At 42.7% G+C, this 17,342-nt stretch overlaps 1 protein-coding gene across 3 annotated transcripts in view; it reads left to right on the top strand.

Moving 5' to 3' along the window:
• The window catches only part of rgs3a (regulator of G protein signaling 3a), a 288,184-nt gene that overhangs the window by 101,411 nt on the left and 169,431 nt on the right, over positions 1 to 17,342 (top strand). For all 3 annotated transcript variants that reach the window (XM_034192752.1, XM_034192750.1, XM_034192751.1), the window contains 3 exons: positions 3,132 to 3,171; positions 4,622 to 4,914; positions 12,587 to 12,664. In XM_034192752.1, the coding sequence (XP_034048643.1) occupies positions 3,132 to 3,171; positions 4,622 to 4,914; positions 12,587 to 12,664 (411 nt within the window). The remainder of the gene's footprint in view (positions 1 to 3,131; positions 3,172 to 4,621; positions 4,915 to 12,586; positions 12,665 to 17,342) is intronic.

Genomic DNA, 17,342 nt, shown 5'->3' with positions numbered 1-17,342 from the left:
TGTGGGTGTTTGGCACAGAGCTCCACTAGCTCCTTGAGGATACCTTCCAGTGCCATCAGGAGTCATAATATGAACGTCTGTGATGTAAGTCCCAGAAATGTAAAACAAGCTGTTTCAGGACTAAATTTTGCTCATATTAGAAGAGTTTCAGCATGCACAGTCATATATACTTATGGAACCTTGGGGATGTTTAACATATATATGTAAGTGTAAAATGTAGATAAACCTGATGTTATACAATATGACCCCTTTAAAATTCACCACCCACGTTGCGCCAATAATGGGGCATAGGCTGGAAGCAAAAGAAGACAGAAAACCTTCATATAAAACAATGAGGTACTGTGCAAGCTATAATTTATTGACTTTCATATACATATGTTCTCTGACACAAATACATTTTCACTCACACATACGTCTCTCACACAAAAACATATATTATCACTCAAACATGCACTTATTTGCTCATGTGCATACATGTATTATCACATACACATTCTCACATACATAATGTATTATCACACACACATTCTCACGTGCATACATGTATTATCACATACACATTCTCACACACAAATGTATTATCACACACACATTCTCATGTGCATACATGTATTATCACATACACATTCTCACACGCATAATGTATTATCACACACACACATATTTTCACATGTATACATGTTATTCTCTCACACGCATAGATGTATGATCACTCATGTACATGTATTTTCCCACATACATTATCGCTCACGTGTACATGTACTCTCTTACATGCAAACGTATAATCACTCATACACACATGTATTCGCACATGCATACATGTATTGTCACTCACTTTTAGGTATTCTCTCACATGCATATATTAATCACACACATTCTCACGCGCATACTTGTATTGTCACACGCACACACACATTCTCACATGCATACTTGTATATTGTCACACACACACACACATTCTCTGGTGCATACATGTATCATTCATGTACATGTGCTCTCTTACATGCAAACATGTATTATTACTTACACACATATTTATTCTCACGTGCATACATGTATCATCACTCACATGTACATGGATTCTCTCACATGCATACATGTACTACCACTCACCTGCACATATAGTCTCACAAACATGCATGACATCACTTTTGCTTATGCACATTATTTTCCTCACATACATATATTGTAGAAGATTTTGCAGGTGAGAAGTAGAATATATGAATGTGAGAGTAGAAGGATGCATTATGGCTTGTACGGCCCCACATATTAAATTGTTAATACTTGAGCTAACTGAAGCTTTGGAAATGTGTTTTATGACATTCTCTGTAGTGTAAGCACAGTAAATATATATTAAATATATAGTTTGTCTTTCTACAGTTAGGTTACTTGTTTTTAAGTTGAATGTAAATTAAAAATAGTTTCAGCATGGAAAAAAATGCAAGTATTTGTTTCCTGCACACTTCATGGAAATGCAAATTTCTGGAGGGATCAGTTGCATGGTAAAAAGGACAACTTGTACAAATGATACCTTGTACAGTCAAACGTATGCTTTGCATTCAGTGAATTCATGTCTATAACGTTTTTCATATTAAAAAAATAAAGCAAACTCCTTAAATCATCAAGACTGAACTGAATTCCTCAGTTGAAACCTACAACCATAAGATACTAACCCATTAACCCCCTCAGAATATCAAAAATATTAATGAAAAAGATGTTTGCGACTTTCTTCCTGCAGCATTGTACCACAATCAATATAGATTTCAAACAAGGTTCAGGTTGCAAGTTGCTCAAGCCTTCAAAAAGTCGTCGAGCCTATTTGCTCTGTGTGAACTAACAGTTTAACTGTCAGTTTGTTGTGACCGTTTGCTTGTGGGTGTACGTATATGTGTGGATGCACGTCTGTTTGTGTGCACCTCATGTGGAAGGAATCATTATCTATGCGTGCTTTTCTGGTTGTACCTTCCAAGGCTAAGCTTAAAGGTATGAGTTTGAGTTTAACACAAAGCAAAATTTCACATTTTTAAGCCTGTGCATGTAGAAACTCTTCTGCTATAAGACAAGTGTAGCACCGAAACTCTTCGTTTTAGATTTCTGTGACATATGTCGCAGAAGTCCATATTTGAATCCAACTTGCTCTGTGTGATACACCCAGACAGAAACAGACTTTTTAGGCGTTCCTGATCTCACTTCTCAAAAGGGGGCGGGGCAAAATCAGCTTCTTTCCAATCAAAGCAAAAGTTTGTAAATGCCTATTTTATTTTAAATGATATGCCACCTCAGTGTCTATGGTATATGTCTGGATACAAATTTAAGTGTTTTTCAGACACTTGTTGACTTTGATTAGCTTGCTGAATGCTGAAAATATGACCTCTTTAATTTGAGACTGATTCCAGCTAGATGCACAACACATAAAACGAGTTATCAGGAAAAAATGGCTCAGCAACAAACAAACAAACAAAAAAGGATGCAGTGTTTTAGTGCAGTTTTAGTTTTAGTGCAATTTCCTTCCCAGACTAAATACACTGAAAGCACTGTAAAAAAAAAAAAAAAACATTATACTTGGGGAAAAAAAATGCTGCTCACAACCACAGATTTTGTAAAATACATTCTGCAGAAAGTATCAGTCTGGAGAAAAGAAGGCTGCGGATGCTGTGTGTAGGAAACAATGTCAGACTCTCCAAACTTTTCGCGTGCCCATAATGTCAAGCTGCGTTCAGCTTCCTGTTCTTATTCTGCCAGCTGATTGTATTCATGACATTAATGAAACTGCTGCATTGCGTAAAGCACAAATCCATCTGGCACAGATGAGTCCTAGAAAGATAATTTATCTCAGCTGTACAGGAACAAAAAGAAAAGACTTCCTGCAGCGGTCTCGGTCTCCAATCCTCATCATCATAGACAATAATGACATTTAAACAATTATTATTCACATTAGCCACTACCAGTATAATTACAACAGATTGCATTTTTATAAGTACACCACATGAGGTAACAAAGCCAAAGCTCTCAAGTAGTCTGACTGGTTTAATGTGCCAATCAGCTTTCTTTGAATTTTACATTTACATTTCAGTGTTCTAGAACAAACGATTTAATGTTAATGGTGTCATTTTATATGCTTCTGATTTCAGATCTTGAGGCCTGTTTACCAAGACACCCAGGGAACATTAGGTAAGGATTTTTTTCATGCACAATGAGGGTTTTTTTCATTGACTTCACCCTTCAGAGTATTACTTTATTGAATACACATTTCACTCTATTGATCTATACAGTGCAAAAATTATACTTTTGTTCTTATGCTTTGTGACCTTGAGAAGGTGGCCAAACTAAAGTTGACTGACAGCCACTTCTGTAAAATTTAAGCCACAAATTTAGTGATTTTAGACATAGGGCCCTATCTTGACAACATACTTAAAGTAGGGACAAGACAAAAAAAAAAAAAAGTCCAGAAATTGTTCTTTTTACCGCTGCAATTGATAGAGCATGAAAAAACAAAGAAATTGACACCAAGATTGTCAAGATTGGTTAAGAAATAAGGAAGTTATGGTAATTTTAGTCTAAAAACAATCCGTATATTTTTTTCCTATCGGCACGGTCATTTTCATGTTCTCAAAAACCACGTTCTCAATATCAGATTGTCATGAAACTTCATCATTATGTCGACAAAATATTATATTTTAGGGCTACTTACCTTTGAATGAATGCTGTAAAGGCGATCGTGGTTTTTATGCTTGGTAAAGTTGAGCAAAATTTTCAGCACGAACGAAGTACATGAAAGAAATGGCAGAATTGAACTGGACAAAAACGAGGTCAAACAGGAACTTCCTGCCTACGTTATTACAAGGAATTCCATGGGAAATACCCCAGCGAGACAATGAAAAAAGCGATCATTGTGGGGAATCCTCTGCACACTGCGCACAATGATAAACACGCATCGATGGAATGCGCATGCAGGCCACGATCGGGAGATTGTCTCGTCCCTACGTAATGTGCATCCAACTACACTTTGCTATTTACACAGCATAATTTGAGCGTAAAGCCACAAGTGCACCAGTATCTGGTGTATGTCTGATGTGTGAAGTTTTGTGATGAGAAAACGGATCTCCATGTGAGGTGTTGCATTCTTCTGCAACACCTCCCTGAGTGAATCATCAGAATGCCTCATTTCGCTAAACTACCTCATCCTCCTCTGACCACCCGATCTTCTGCATGTTGTGCCTATATAGATCTTACTTCTTATTCATTTAATCTTTGCTTTCAACTCAGTGTTGTGGCAGCATGATGCACTAATTTGCATCCCAGTGCACAGAGTGTACTCATGCTGTGAACTTGCCTGTGTAACCCATATCCGAATATTGCACAGTAGCTCCACTTTACATCAGATTTTTGCTCATCTATGGTGCAATCTCTTTCTGATGCTGTTTATCTACACACACAGTTGCTGCACAAATCAGCGTAATTGTATTAGCTATTTGCATAATGCGGATACTGTACTTTAAAATATTGCCTTTGACCTGAACAGAAGATAGGGCCCTTAATAATGACTAGCCAGACCTCTTTTAAAACAAGCTTTCACTGGTTTGTAAAAAACTGACCTGAGCTAAATCTTTTTGATCCTCAGCTGCCAGGTTGTACCCCACGCGGCAGGCCTCTGCTGCACAGCCACAGGGTGGAGCTGGGACTGTTGGCGGTGGCTTCTCCAGTCGTACTTCTTTCTTGCGTCGCTCAAACAACTCAAAGACAGCAAAGACACCTTCCTCCTCCACAAACACCGGCCCAAATAACTACCAACTTCAGAATGCCAACTTTGCCAATTACCAGAACTGCACCATCGTCCACTCTCACACGCCACAAGCCAACTATGGATATGTCAAAGTGGCACCCAAGATCCTTATCTTCCCCATCTTTGTTCAGGTAAGGCACTGGGTGGAGGCAGATGCGTGCATTTTGCACCATGTTTGCTTTTGTTATTAATATGCATATGTCGCGGACATGAACGAGCGAAGCTCGTCAGCATCTCACCATGTCATTTAGGTTCTTCAGACTTTATTTTGAGTAAATGCTTCAGCAGAGCATTAGCATGGCAAAAACCTTTCAGCTACTGCGGGGGGTTTGCGCCTCCCCAGACCCCCTACCTTTTTAAGCATTTTTCTTTATTTGCCTCTCACATACTTGGAAAAGCTCCTCACCATCTAACCATGACCTTTAGGTCCTTCAGACTTTTTTCAGTAAAATGGTTATTGGGAGCATGAGCATGACTAAAACCTTTTAGACACCCCCCCCTTACAACCCTCTTAACCCCCTGCCACTTTAAGGATTTTTTAATGTAGATATAAATTAATATTCAAAGTTTTCAGCTAGTTGACAGTCGGGCTGTACAATATGGCCAAATTATCGTACTCAACAAAAATATAAACAGGTGTGCCTTAGACTGCCCACAATAAAAGGCCACTCTGAAAGGTGCAGTTTTATCACACAGCACAATGCCACAGATGTCGCAAGATTTGAGGGAGCATGCAATTGGCATGCTGACAGCAGGAATGTCAACCAGAGCTGTTGCTCGTGTATTGAATGTTCATTTCTCTACGATAAGCCGTCTCCAAAGGCGTTTCAGAGAATTTGGTAGTACATCCAACCAGCCTCACAACCGCAGACCACGTGTAACCACACTAGCCCAGGACCTCCACATCCAGCATGTTCACCTCCAAGATCGTCTGAGACCAGCCACTCGGACAGCTGCTGAAACAATCGGTTTGCATAACCAAAGAATTTCTGCACAAACTGTCAGAAACCGTCTCAGGGAAGCTCATCTGCATGCTCGTCGTCCTCATCGGGGTCTCGACCTGACTCCAGTTCGTCGTCGTAACCGACTTGAGTGGGCAAATGCTCACATTCACTGGCGTTTGGCACGTTGGAGAGGTATTCTCTTCACGAATGAATCCCGGTTCACACTGTCCAGGGCAGATGGCAGACAGCGTGTGTGGCGTCGTGTGGGTGAGCGGTTTTCTGATGTCAGTGTTGTGGATCGGGTGGCCCATGGTGGTGGTGGGGTTATGGTATGGGCAGGCGTCTGTTATGGACGAAGAACACAGGTGCATTTTATTGATGGCATTTTGAATGCACAGAGATACCGTGATGAGATCCTGAGGCCCATTGTTGTGCGATACATCCAACAACATCACCTCATGTTGCAGCAGGATAATGCACGGCCCCATGTTGCAAGGATCTGTACACAATTCTTGGAAGCTGAAAATGTCCCAGTTCTTGCATGGCTGGCATACTCACCGGACATGTCACCCATTGAGCATGTTTGGGATGCTCTGGACCGGCGTATACGACAGCGTGTACCAGTTCCTGCCAATATCCAGCAACTTCGCACAGCCATTGAAGAGGAGTGGACCAACATTCCACAGGCCACAATTGACAACCTGATCAACTCTATGCGAAGGAGATGTGTTGCACTGCATGAGGCAAATGGTGGTCACAGATTTAGACTGGTTTGTGAACAATATTTGAGGGAAATGGTGATGTTGTGTATGTGGAAAAAGTTTTAGATCTTTGAGTTCATCTCATACAAAATGGGAGCAAAACCAAAAGTGTTGCGTTTATATTTTTGTTGAGTGTATATCAACATTGTCATATAAATTGTCATGTAAATGTCACTTATATACATGCTGTCCATATTCGTGAGCCGCTTAGATCGGTAGGTAGAGTTCCCATGGGATAAAAAAGCTTTTCAACCTACCATCCCTGGTGATTAATATCACTTTGAGCAGATGAAATCAGTTAATCAGTGAAATCACCAGGTGGAATCAGTGGCTGCAAAGAAAACCTGCACCATCTTGGCCCGTTATGGAACAAGTTGCCCACCCCTGGTCTAAATTAAAAGATGCTCCAATCATATAGAAAACTACACCACATTATTTGCCTGATTATAAAGATTCCAAAAAGGTATAGTTTTGACTATCTGTGACTGAATGTTATGGAGTTATGAGGTAAAAGCAGGAAGAATGGTGACAAAGGTCAGTTTCAGTTTGTACAGGGATCAAACGTTAAAGTTGCTCCATTAATTTTGCTCCAGCTGTATTTGTGCTGAATTTGATGCTTGTATCACCATTTGAAGGATTGTTTCAGTTATCTGCCGCACTAATAAGCCAACAACAATAAGCCACCCGAATTAAAGGAGAACTGCTGCTTTTAATAACCTGGACCTCATTTCTGGCATAAAATATGGTCGTTTACTCACCAATATAAGTGTTGTGAAAGTGTAGGAACACAGACCCACAACAGGGGGAGTTAAATGAACGGGCAATGGATAAGCCAAACAGTAACAATTTAATGTTGTGAAGTGCACAACGGAATACAGACAAATACAGTTCTTGGTACTACAAACAATTATATGTTGAGTGACGTGTGGGCAGGCTTGAGGATAGGAGATGTCCGTCCAGAACCGAGCCGGATCCCACACGGCCCTCACAGCCAACGGATCTGAAGAACACCAGAGCCGCCAAGTCCTGGATCCCCAGGTGGCCACCGTCTCCAGCTGTCAGACCTGGTACTGCTGGCAGAGAACAGAAACAGAGTTGATGAGTGTGAGTTTGCACACTCAGTAATCCCACAGTCTGTGTTCTTTTGGGAGGTAGCACCTCCACCTCCAATCACACACTCGTGCAGCTCCTGTCTAACCACTTATCTGGTTGGAGTGTGAAGCGAAGCCGTCGCTGGTCACACCTAACGCCAATCCCTCAGATAAGGCAAACCACAGGAAAACGGCTGCAAAGAAGTTCAGACAATAAGTCAGGGTTCAGACACAGCAAAGAATATTACCTCTTATGGTAGCTGATTTCTCGGCGAGGAGGTGGAGTTGCAGTCCGGCCTTTATGGTGATGGTGATGAGTTGTATGAGTGACAGCTGGTGCTGATGATGAGTGACAGCTGTCACTCCCAGTGGCTCTGGCGCCCTCTCGTGCTTGAAGCCCGCACTCCAAGCAGGGCGCCATCTGGTGGTGGTGGGCCAGCAGTACCTCCTCTTCAGCGGCCCACACAACAATAAGTTTGGTGTGATTAGAAGTCCATAGTTGAAATGACGTGTTCAGTTCAAATCTGAAGCAAACATTTTTCTTCTTCTGCTAAGTTGGATTAGACCTTTTTGTGGTACACAGCACAAACTACTGGACAGGAGGAACCTAGCAGTCAGTGTGACTCACTGATTTGAAAATGCAGCTCTTTCAACCAGACGTGTGGTGCTGTGACATGTCAATCATCTGTGTCCAATCAGATTTCAGGACAGTCCAGTGAAACCGCGGCCTCCGCTCTTGCTCCACCCATGCCAGGAACTGTTTGACATTTGAACATTTCCTGTTTGACTGTGACTGATAAATTGGCACTTCCTGTTTGAGTGTGAGCTTGCCACTGAGTTCCCGTGAGATTCCATGGGATCTCGTCTGTCAATCCAGGAAGTGTTTGACATTTGAACATTTCCTGTTTTACTGTGGATTTGAAAATTGGCACTTCCTGTTTAGGACGCCCTGTACCATGAGTCATCTTCGTGCCGCTGTGCAACGCTTCGCTCAAATTATTTTAGTGACAATCCTGTTTTTCTTCAGTCTAATGATTTATTAGTGTGTTGTCTGATGTCCATCCATCCATCCATCCATCCATCCATTTTCTTCCGCTTTATCTGGAGTCGGGTCATGGGGACAGCAGCTCAAGCAAAGCCGCTCAGACCTCCCGATCCACACACACCTCCCCCAGCTCTTCCGGGGGAACCCCAAGGCGTTCCCAAGCCAGCCGAGAGATATAGTCCCTCCAGCGTGTCCTGGGTCTTCCCGGGGGCCTCCTCCCAATGGGACGTGCCCGGAACACCTCTCCAGCGAGGCATTCAAGGGGCATCCAGAAAAGATGCCCGAGCCACCTCAACTGACTCCTTTCGACGTGGAGGAGCAGCGGCTCGACTCCGAGCTCCTCCCGAGTGACCGAGCTCCTCACCCTATCTCTAAGCGAGCGCCCAGCCACCCTGCGGAGGAAACTCATCTTGGCCGCTTGTACTCGCGATCTCGTTCTTTCGGTCATGAGCCAAATCTCATGACCATAGGTGAGGATCGGAATGTAGATCGATCGGTAAATCGAGAGCTTTGCCCCCCTGTTCAGCTCTCTCTTCACCACGATGGTCCGATACAGTGACCGCATCACTGCAGATGCTGCACCAATCCGTCTATCGATCTCACGCTCCATCCGTCCCTCACTCGTGAACAAGACCCCGAGATACTTAAACTCCTCCACTTGAGGCAAGGACGCTCCACCGACCTGAAGAGGGCAAAGCACCTTTTTCCGGTCGAGAACCATGGCCTCGGATTTGGAGGTGCTGATTTTCATCCCGGACGCTTCACACTCGGCTGCAAACTGCCCCAGTGTACGCTGAAGGTCCTGATTTGACGAAGCCAACAGAACCACATCGTCCGCAAACAGCAGAGACGAGATTCTGTGGTTCCCAAACCAGACCCCCTCTACACCCTGGCTGCGCCTAGAAATTCTGTCCATAAAAATAATGAACAGAACCGGTGACAAAGGGCAGCCCCGGTGGAGACCAAAGTGCACTGGAAACAGGTTTGACTTACTACCGGCAATGCGAACCAAGCTTCTGCTGCGGTCGTACAGGGACCGGATAGCCCTTAGCAAAGGACCCCGGACCCCGTACTCCCGGAGCACCCCCCACAGGGTGCCCCGAGGGACACGGTCGAGCGCCTTCTCCAGATCCACAAAACACATGTGGACTGGTTGGGCGAACTCCCATGAACCCTCGAGCACCCGATGGAGCATGTAGAGCTGGTGTGCCGTGACCAGGACGAAAACCACACTGCTCCTCCTGAGTCCGAGGTTCAACCATCGATCGAATTCTCCTCTCCAGTACTCTGGAGTAGACCTTACCGGGGAGGCTGAGGAGTGTGATCCCCCTATAGTTGGAACACACCCTCCGGTCCCCCTTCTTAAACAGAGGGACCACCACCCCGGTCTACCAATCCAGAGGCACTGTCCCCGATCGCCACGCGATGCTGCAGAGGCGTGTCAGCCAAGACAGTCCCACAACATCCAGAGACTTAAGGTACTCAGGACGGCTTTCATCCACCCCAGGAGCCTTGCCACCGAGGGGCTTTCTAACCACCTCGGTGACTTCAGCCTGGGTAATGGATGAGTCCACCTCTGAGTCCCCAGTCTCTGCTTCCTCTTCAGAAGATGTGATGATGGGATTGAGGAGATCCTCAAAGTATTCCTTCCACCGCCTGACAACATCCCCAGTCAGGGTCAACAGCTCCCCACCCACACCGTAAACGGTGCTGGTGGAGAGCTGCTTCCAACTCCTGAGGCGTCGGATGGTTTGCCAGAATCTCTTCGAGGCCGACCAATAGTCCTCCTCCATGGCCTCCCCGAACTCCTCCCAGACCCGAGTTTTTGCCTCTGCGACTGCACGGGCTGCGGCACGCTTGGCCTGCCGGTACCTGTCAGCTGCCTCCGGGGTCCCACCTACCAACAAAGATAAGTAGGACTCCTTCTTCAGCTTGCGGCATCCCTTACTTCCGGCGTCCACCACCAGGTTCGGGGATTGCCGCCGCGACAGGCACCAGAGACCTTGTGACCACAGCTATGAGCGGCCGCATCGACAATGGAGGTGGAGAACATGGTCCACCACCAAATCCTCTCTGCACCCGACCCCCATGGTCCCCTCTGCAGGTGGTGAACCCACAGGAGGGCAGGCCCACATCGCTCTTTCGGGCTGAGCCCGGCCGGGCCCCATGGGCTAAGGCCCAACCACCAGGCACTTGCGCGTGAGCCCCAACCGCAGGCCTGGCTCCAGGGTGGGGCCCCGGCTCCGCCATACCGGGCGACGTCTCGGTCCTTGATTTTTTACAGGTCATGGAGGGTCTGATGTCATTAATAATAATTTTAAGGTCAGGTCAGGTCTGGCAGCATGTGCTGGTGTCATGCATTGCCGCATCCACCACAACATGGAACCACATAGGGTCTTGGATATTGTGCTTTTGGCTAAAAACTATAGTAAATGTGTTTGTTTTTTAAGATATCTGTATATTTCACTTTGTATCTTAAAAAAAACCCACATTTACTACAGTTTGTAGCCAAAAGCATAACATAGCATCTCTATAATAAAATAAAAAATGAATGAATAAATAAATAAATACAAAAAAATTCAATAAAAAAGTGGCCATATTTAAATAATAATAATAATAATAATAAAAAAAAGAAATACATTAATCAATTCGAGTTTTCCATAAAAACCAAACTGTTTCTTTCTGTCTTTTTAAATTTTTAAATGCCAAGAAGCTGCTCCTGGCCACACCCAAATCAAAATGATGTCAGGTGAAACAAATGTAATGCCTAAACAATCAATTTTGTCTCCCACAGAATGACTCAGTGGGTGTGTTGAACATGAAGAATAAAAATTTTGCAAATTGGCCTCCGTGACATATGTCACATATGTCTCAAAGCAGCTGCTTCAAGCCTAAATTTTTACGGTGAATGTAGACTTTCAACATGGATCGATGGATAATTGTGGTATTGTGAAGATGCCTACCCTATTAAATATAACAATTTAAAAAAAATGGATTTACCACAATATGACCCCTTTAAATACATTTAAGACCAATGCTATCAATGCTGAGGTCCAAGAAAACCCCATGAAGTGTTCTCGAACATCTAAAATGAGTGAATGAATGAACAAATAACAGTCTGATTAACAGTACTGCCCAAATTAAACAGTGAATTTAACTTTGGCTGATACTCTACATGTATCCTTTAAATTATAATAAAATACTTGCAGATTTACTGAGAAAGTTGTTTTGCAGCTTTATGTGTCCCCACAGTCATACATCGAGTTAAAGTGGAAAATGTAATCAAATCGGCAATTATCCTATTCAGATAAAAACAAACGGGATGGTATCAGGTCTTACTGAGACACTTTGTAAACCACAGTCGGTATCTGAGGATCAGTCTAATATTTGATAATACTTGGACTGTACTTGTCATTTCCTGTTAATTTGTATTGAAATGTGGAGCCAAGTGACATACAGTATGCAAATGTCATGTACAGGCATGCATTCTGAGCTGGCCTCCTGTCACACGCTGGTCTTGAGAGGAAGCGCCCTCCTCCCACGTTACTCTGTGAACTATACGCCGTTCTAGAGTTTTGTCATACTGAGACTTCATGTTTATAGCTTACTTGGTGTCTAAGCAGGAAGCAGCCTCTGTGCTGTCCTACGGCAATAAAGAAGCCGTGTCTGGTTTCTGTTTGGCAGATCATTTGAATTCAGGCGGAATATGGATTTGGTACTGCAACTTTGTGTGCACTGCTTTGCTCATTAAATATTAAATGAGCAAAATGTTAATGCTTTAAGTTTTGTCTGAGAAATACTTTGAATCACATGTTTAAAACTGCAAAATTGAGCACAAAAAATACTTTTAGTGTTACTTTTGGTCTTCGATGTGTATCTGCCGAAAATGTTTAGTGCTTATTAAGTGTTTGACTGAAATTCTCCTCTAAAAAAATGTTATCTATTTTTGGTTCTGGGTGCAGCCACTTGACCTGTGCAGCCGGAATCTCATTATATCTGAGGAAATGATACTCCACGAGAGCAAGCACCACTCTCTCAAGGTAAGAAGGTATTATCTAATCCATCCATTTTCTATACCCGCTTACCTCACGTAAGCCTCACTGGGGGTGGGGGGGCTTGAGGCTATCCCAGCGGCCACAAGGCATGAGGTACAGTCTTATCGCAGGGCCATGTTATAATCCATTTGGTACAAACAAATCACTCAGTCGATCAATTAGCTTTTGTCTTTGCAAAATCATGAAGTGAGCTGGAAACGCATGTCAACTTGATGATGTCAATTTAAAGCTACAATGTGTAGGATTACTGTCATCTAGTGGTGAGGTTACAGATTCGATTAGGCCGTCTTTGGTCACGATTTTTTCCCCCCATCACGTTTTTCATTTTTTGGCAACGGGGATTTATACGGTTTTTCCTTCTCTTGTGATAAAGAGGCTATTCCACAGAGCGCCGCTCGTTCCCGTTTAATCCCAAATAGCAAACGTTTTGAAGCATCATAGTGACTTCTTGAGCCATCTTTGTCAATCTTGAACAAACTTGGTATACGTAGTACTTACAGCCATCATCAGCGCTAGTTTTGAAAGCGGGGTGTAATTTTCGAGCTGTTCAAAAATTTCACCCCGATTTGCAAAATCGTTGCTAGCGCATGGTAATTTCCAGGTGTTCATAGTCTTAACAGCTTCAGTCATGTTCGACCGTCTTTAAACGGGGTATTCCTGATACGTACAGCTAGAAACGTGTTTGATCATGCTCCATCTATTTGTTGTTGTTCTGGCTGAGGGCACAGCCGGGTGCAGCTCCTTATTTTCTTTTTCTGATGGGTTGCCAGATCTACAATTTATAAGCCAGCCTGTTGCCAGGTATGCACTTTATAAGACAGCCTGTTAGGAGGCAAGCTGGAATAAGCCGTTTCATCCAGTTTTTGAACTTTGTTTGGATCGTGTACAAACGTAATAGAAAGGCGCCCTGTGGAATAGGGGTGCAAGCAATATGTGTCAGCCTCCATTTCACAAAAATGACTGTTGTTAGCCTGTGCTAGCAACCAGTAGACCGTGTATTGGGGGTGTTCTGACAGTGTATAGGGGTTCTTCTGATTAAAACTGAGAAAAACACTGTATGTCCCTTTTGGGGTACTGTACCAACATGGTGGCCTCTATGAAGTGGCCCGCTCCCATGTAGATATGAAGGGCTCATTCTAAGCTTCCAAAAACTCATTAGCTCATTGTTGCAGGTAATTCGGACACGAATGAGCAGATAGGCATGAATGCTATAATGTTTTTATGCTAACAAACGTCCCTAAATCCTGCACACTGTAGCTTTAATCAACTGGGCAGATCCTGCAGTGACCCTTTGAAATTGTACGTGCTGTTTTCTGCACACATGCCAATAAAGTGAACATCAATGACCACATTTGTGTTGAAAGTCATGACTATCTAAGAGTTTTGCACGGGGCTTCTGTTCTTACCGAAGAGTCTTTAGATTTATGTTCGCGTTTGTTGTCATTTTAATAATGTAGCATTTTGAACATAGTTTCTCAACTCACCTTTCTGGAAATAAATTTCAGCTGTTCTTGACAAAGCATGACAAGCAGCTTGACATGAGATGTGATCTAAGATTAAAAATTGGCTGCAGACTCATCCTACAGCGAAAAACGCAGCTATGATTGATCCTGACTTATATGTGCAGAGAGATGTCTCTTCTCCAGCTTGTGGGAGACAAACAGACTGTTGGCAAACATTTTCTTGTTTTGTCACAACCCGTTATATAGTTTGTGCACTTGGCCAAAAAGTGAGTGTCACGGTCCGCTGCACAGTCACAGTGTGAAAAAGAGGAGGCGGTGGCAGAGAGGAGAGTCTAAACGTCTCTGAAGAATTTTTTTTTTTCCTTTATTTTTTTTTTTTCCATCAGTCACGGGAGGTGAATAATTGATAAAGGAGCAGAGTGCCAGGGAAAGTCTGTTTTATATGTCATGAGAGACTGTTCCTCAAGTTGTGCTGTATCTGCAGATTCACAACATTTTCCCAATCTTAAAAACTTATTAAGATACCAGAGTTTCCTGTTATGTTAAAGCTGCATGGCCTTTCAGATTTCATCAAACTGACAAACTGTAGTTTTTACCCAAATCCAAGCATTGTAATGGTAAACAGACTGCATTTATATAGCGCTTTTCCATCTGCAACAGACGCTCAAAGCACTTTACAATAATGCCTCACATTCACCCCGATGTCAGGGTGCTGCCATACAAGGTGCTCACTATACACCGGGAGCAACTAGGGGATTAAGGACCTTGCCCAAGGGCCCTTAGTGATTTTCCAGTCAGGCTGGAATTTGGTAATGTTGGTTTTATTTTTGTAACATGTTGCAAGAGCAACATATTTACCTCCATCGCGAATACTGTATTTGTATTTTTTTCCTTCTCATCGTCGTGCAGATGAACTACCAGCCCAGTCTCATGTTTTTTTTCGTTCTCCCGTCATGAAATAATTACAATTTTCGTGACGAGGTTTTTTTTTACTCACTATTACTAACCCTACTCCTACCCCAACCCTAACCATAACCACCGGACCCCCCCCCCCCCCCACACACACTTCACTTTTAATTTCGTGCAGCCATTAATGAGAATGAATTTGTGCTACCATGACGAAAATGAGGCACTTTACGTCACAATATCAAGAACCAATAGATTAATGTATATTTCATGCTCCTGAATCATGACATGCTGTGAGACTGGATTGGAACTACAGGAAGAAGCACGTGTGTGGTTTTGTTATTACTTGTGACCATCGACTGTGTACACCCACTTGCTTCATGCACGTTCGCTGGGTGTGCACGCTAACATCCGTAAGATGTCTTGTAAATCACTTCAGAGGTGCTATCTGGTTTCAAAAACAGTGTTTTCAGATCTCGAAGTGGGTATTTCTCACTAACCTTTACAAAATATATGAGAAACATTTATTCAGAAATAAGATGTTTCGGAGCGTTTTCTGCCATTTTGGTTTATTTCGTTCAAGCTAGCAGTCAGCTGTCATCATGCTGCCTTTCTTTACTCTGACTGACAGTTGCCGTGTCCTTCCCAACATCCCTTGTGCAGATCAGGGGATGCTCCCATGTGATCTATGACATCGCTACCAAATGTAGGTCATGGCATCTGATCACATGAATTTCTCCCCTTCAGGGTTAGAAATTCTAAATTGTTCCAAGACTACATGCCTTTTGATCATAATGGCAATATCATACTGTGAATCCCTTATTTAAATACTATGAAATAAAATTATAGGGCTGTCAAAGAAAATTTTTTTTTTTTTACATAAATCATAAAAAAAACCAGCCACGTGGCTTTACAGTGATTAAGTAACACTAATTGTCACATTGTCATAGTTACTTTTTGAATTCCATAGCATGACCTTCTTACAGGATCTTCTTAAATAGAAAATGTGAAATTTTGGTTGTGCCTAGGTTTTTTCTCTTTTTTTGAAAATCTTCACAATTCATATCTGGTGAATTCACAAACAAATGTACGATGCATAGTGTCTCCAACCACAACCACAGAAACTAGGAACAAGCAAAAACAAACAAACATACAAAACAAAAACCCAAACTTGAAAATATTCACTTGTAAGGCACTGAAATCACAGAATTCAGATATTGGAAAAAAAAAGACAAAGAATGATAAATCATTCATGAAAATAGTTGCCAATTTATTTACTAATTGATAAATTGATTAATAATTACAGTTCATAAACTATGCACCAAAACTGAATTTGCTGTGAAAACCTTACTTCAGCTGTCATGTTTTTTTTTTCTAGACGTTTTTGGAGTTAAAAGTCCCTGCATCTGGGCAAAAGTATTGAACATCTGCTAACTGGATCAAGACACAAATCAAATCCTTGTATTCTTGTATAGTGCGTGAATGCTCGTCATTGTGAGAAACATTAGTTTTCACCTTTTACCTGCATTGTCCATTTGGTTTTGCTCTTACTTACATCCTCTTCCACCCACTCAAACTTCCACATGCACACATGCGTGCACAAGCTCTCTCTGAGACGGCCTTTTTGTTATCTCACCCTGCAGAGGAAGTCACCAGAGCAGAAGCATTGTCTTATTAAAACAGCGCCCGCCATCAAGAGCTACACTGCACATGACTGAGTTTGCATTAAAGCAGAGATTCAAAAACATCCCTCATGCCGCAGTGACTGTGCCGATTCACGATGAAATCATTAAGGTCCCATTGGAAAAAAAAACGTTTATCATCCCCTCCTGCATGCCGAAATCGGCTCGCAACAATTTTTTTTTCCGAAGTTCATTGACGGAGGTACAGCTAGTGCAAGAACCAGCACATCCACTAGGTGGCAAGTATGCTTTGGCCGAAGATGGCTGAAGTTTACCGAGCCGGTAAACTTCGTAGGATCCTTGTGGTGTACTACAAGGGGACGTTTAATTTCTCAACTTCAAAATTTTACTGTATTGTTTGTTCCCTGTTTCTAAGATATATATATATATATATATATATATATATATATATATATATATGCTCTAAAATATGCTCTAAAGTTGGACACTTTAACACGGACTTCTAAAGGAATGTGCTCTATTTTGGAAGCCAGCCTCAAGTGGCCAATCAAGGAACTGCAACTTTTTCTTTCGAGAGGGCTTCATGGTTGGCCATCGAAGCTTACCACTTGATTATGACGCATGCATCACCCTTCTGAATACTTTCTTCTG

This window comes from Thalassophryne amazonica, chromosome 17 (assembly GCF_902500255.1).
Source record: "Thalassophryne amazonica chromosome 17, fThaAma1.1, whole genome shotgun sequence".
Classification (NCBI taxonomy): Eukaryota; Metazoa; Chordata; class Actinopteri; order Batrachoidiformes; family Batrachoididae; genus Thalassophryne; species Thalassophryne amazonica.
Note: the sequence above shows the minus strand (reverse complement) of the source record. Positions and strands in the feature narration are given on the sequence as shown.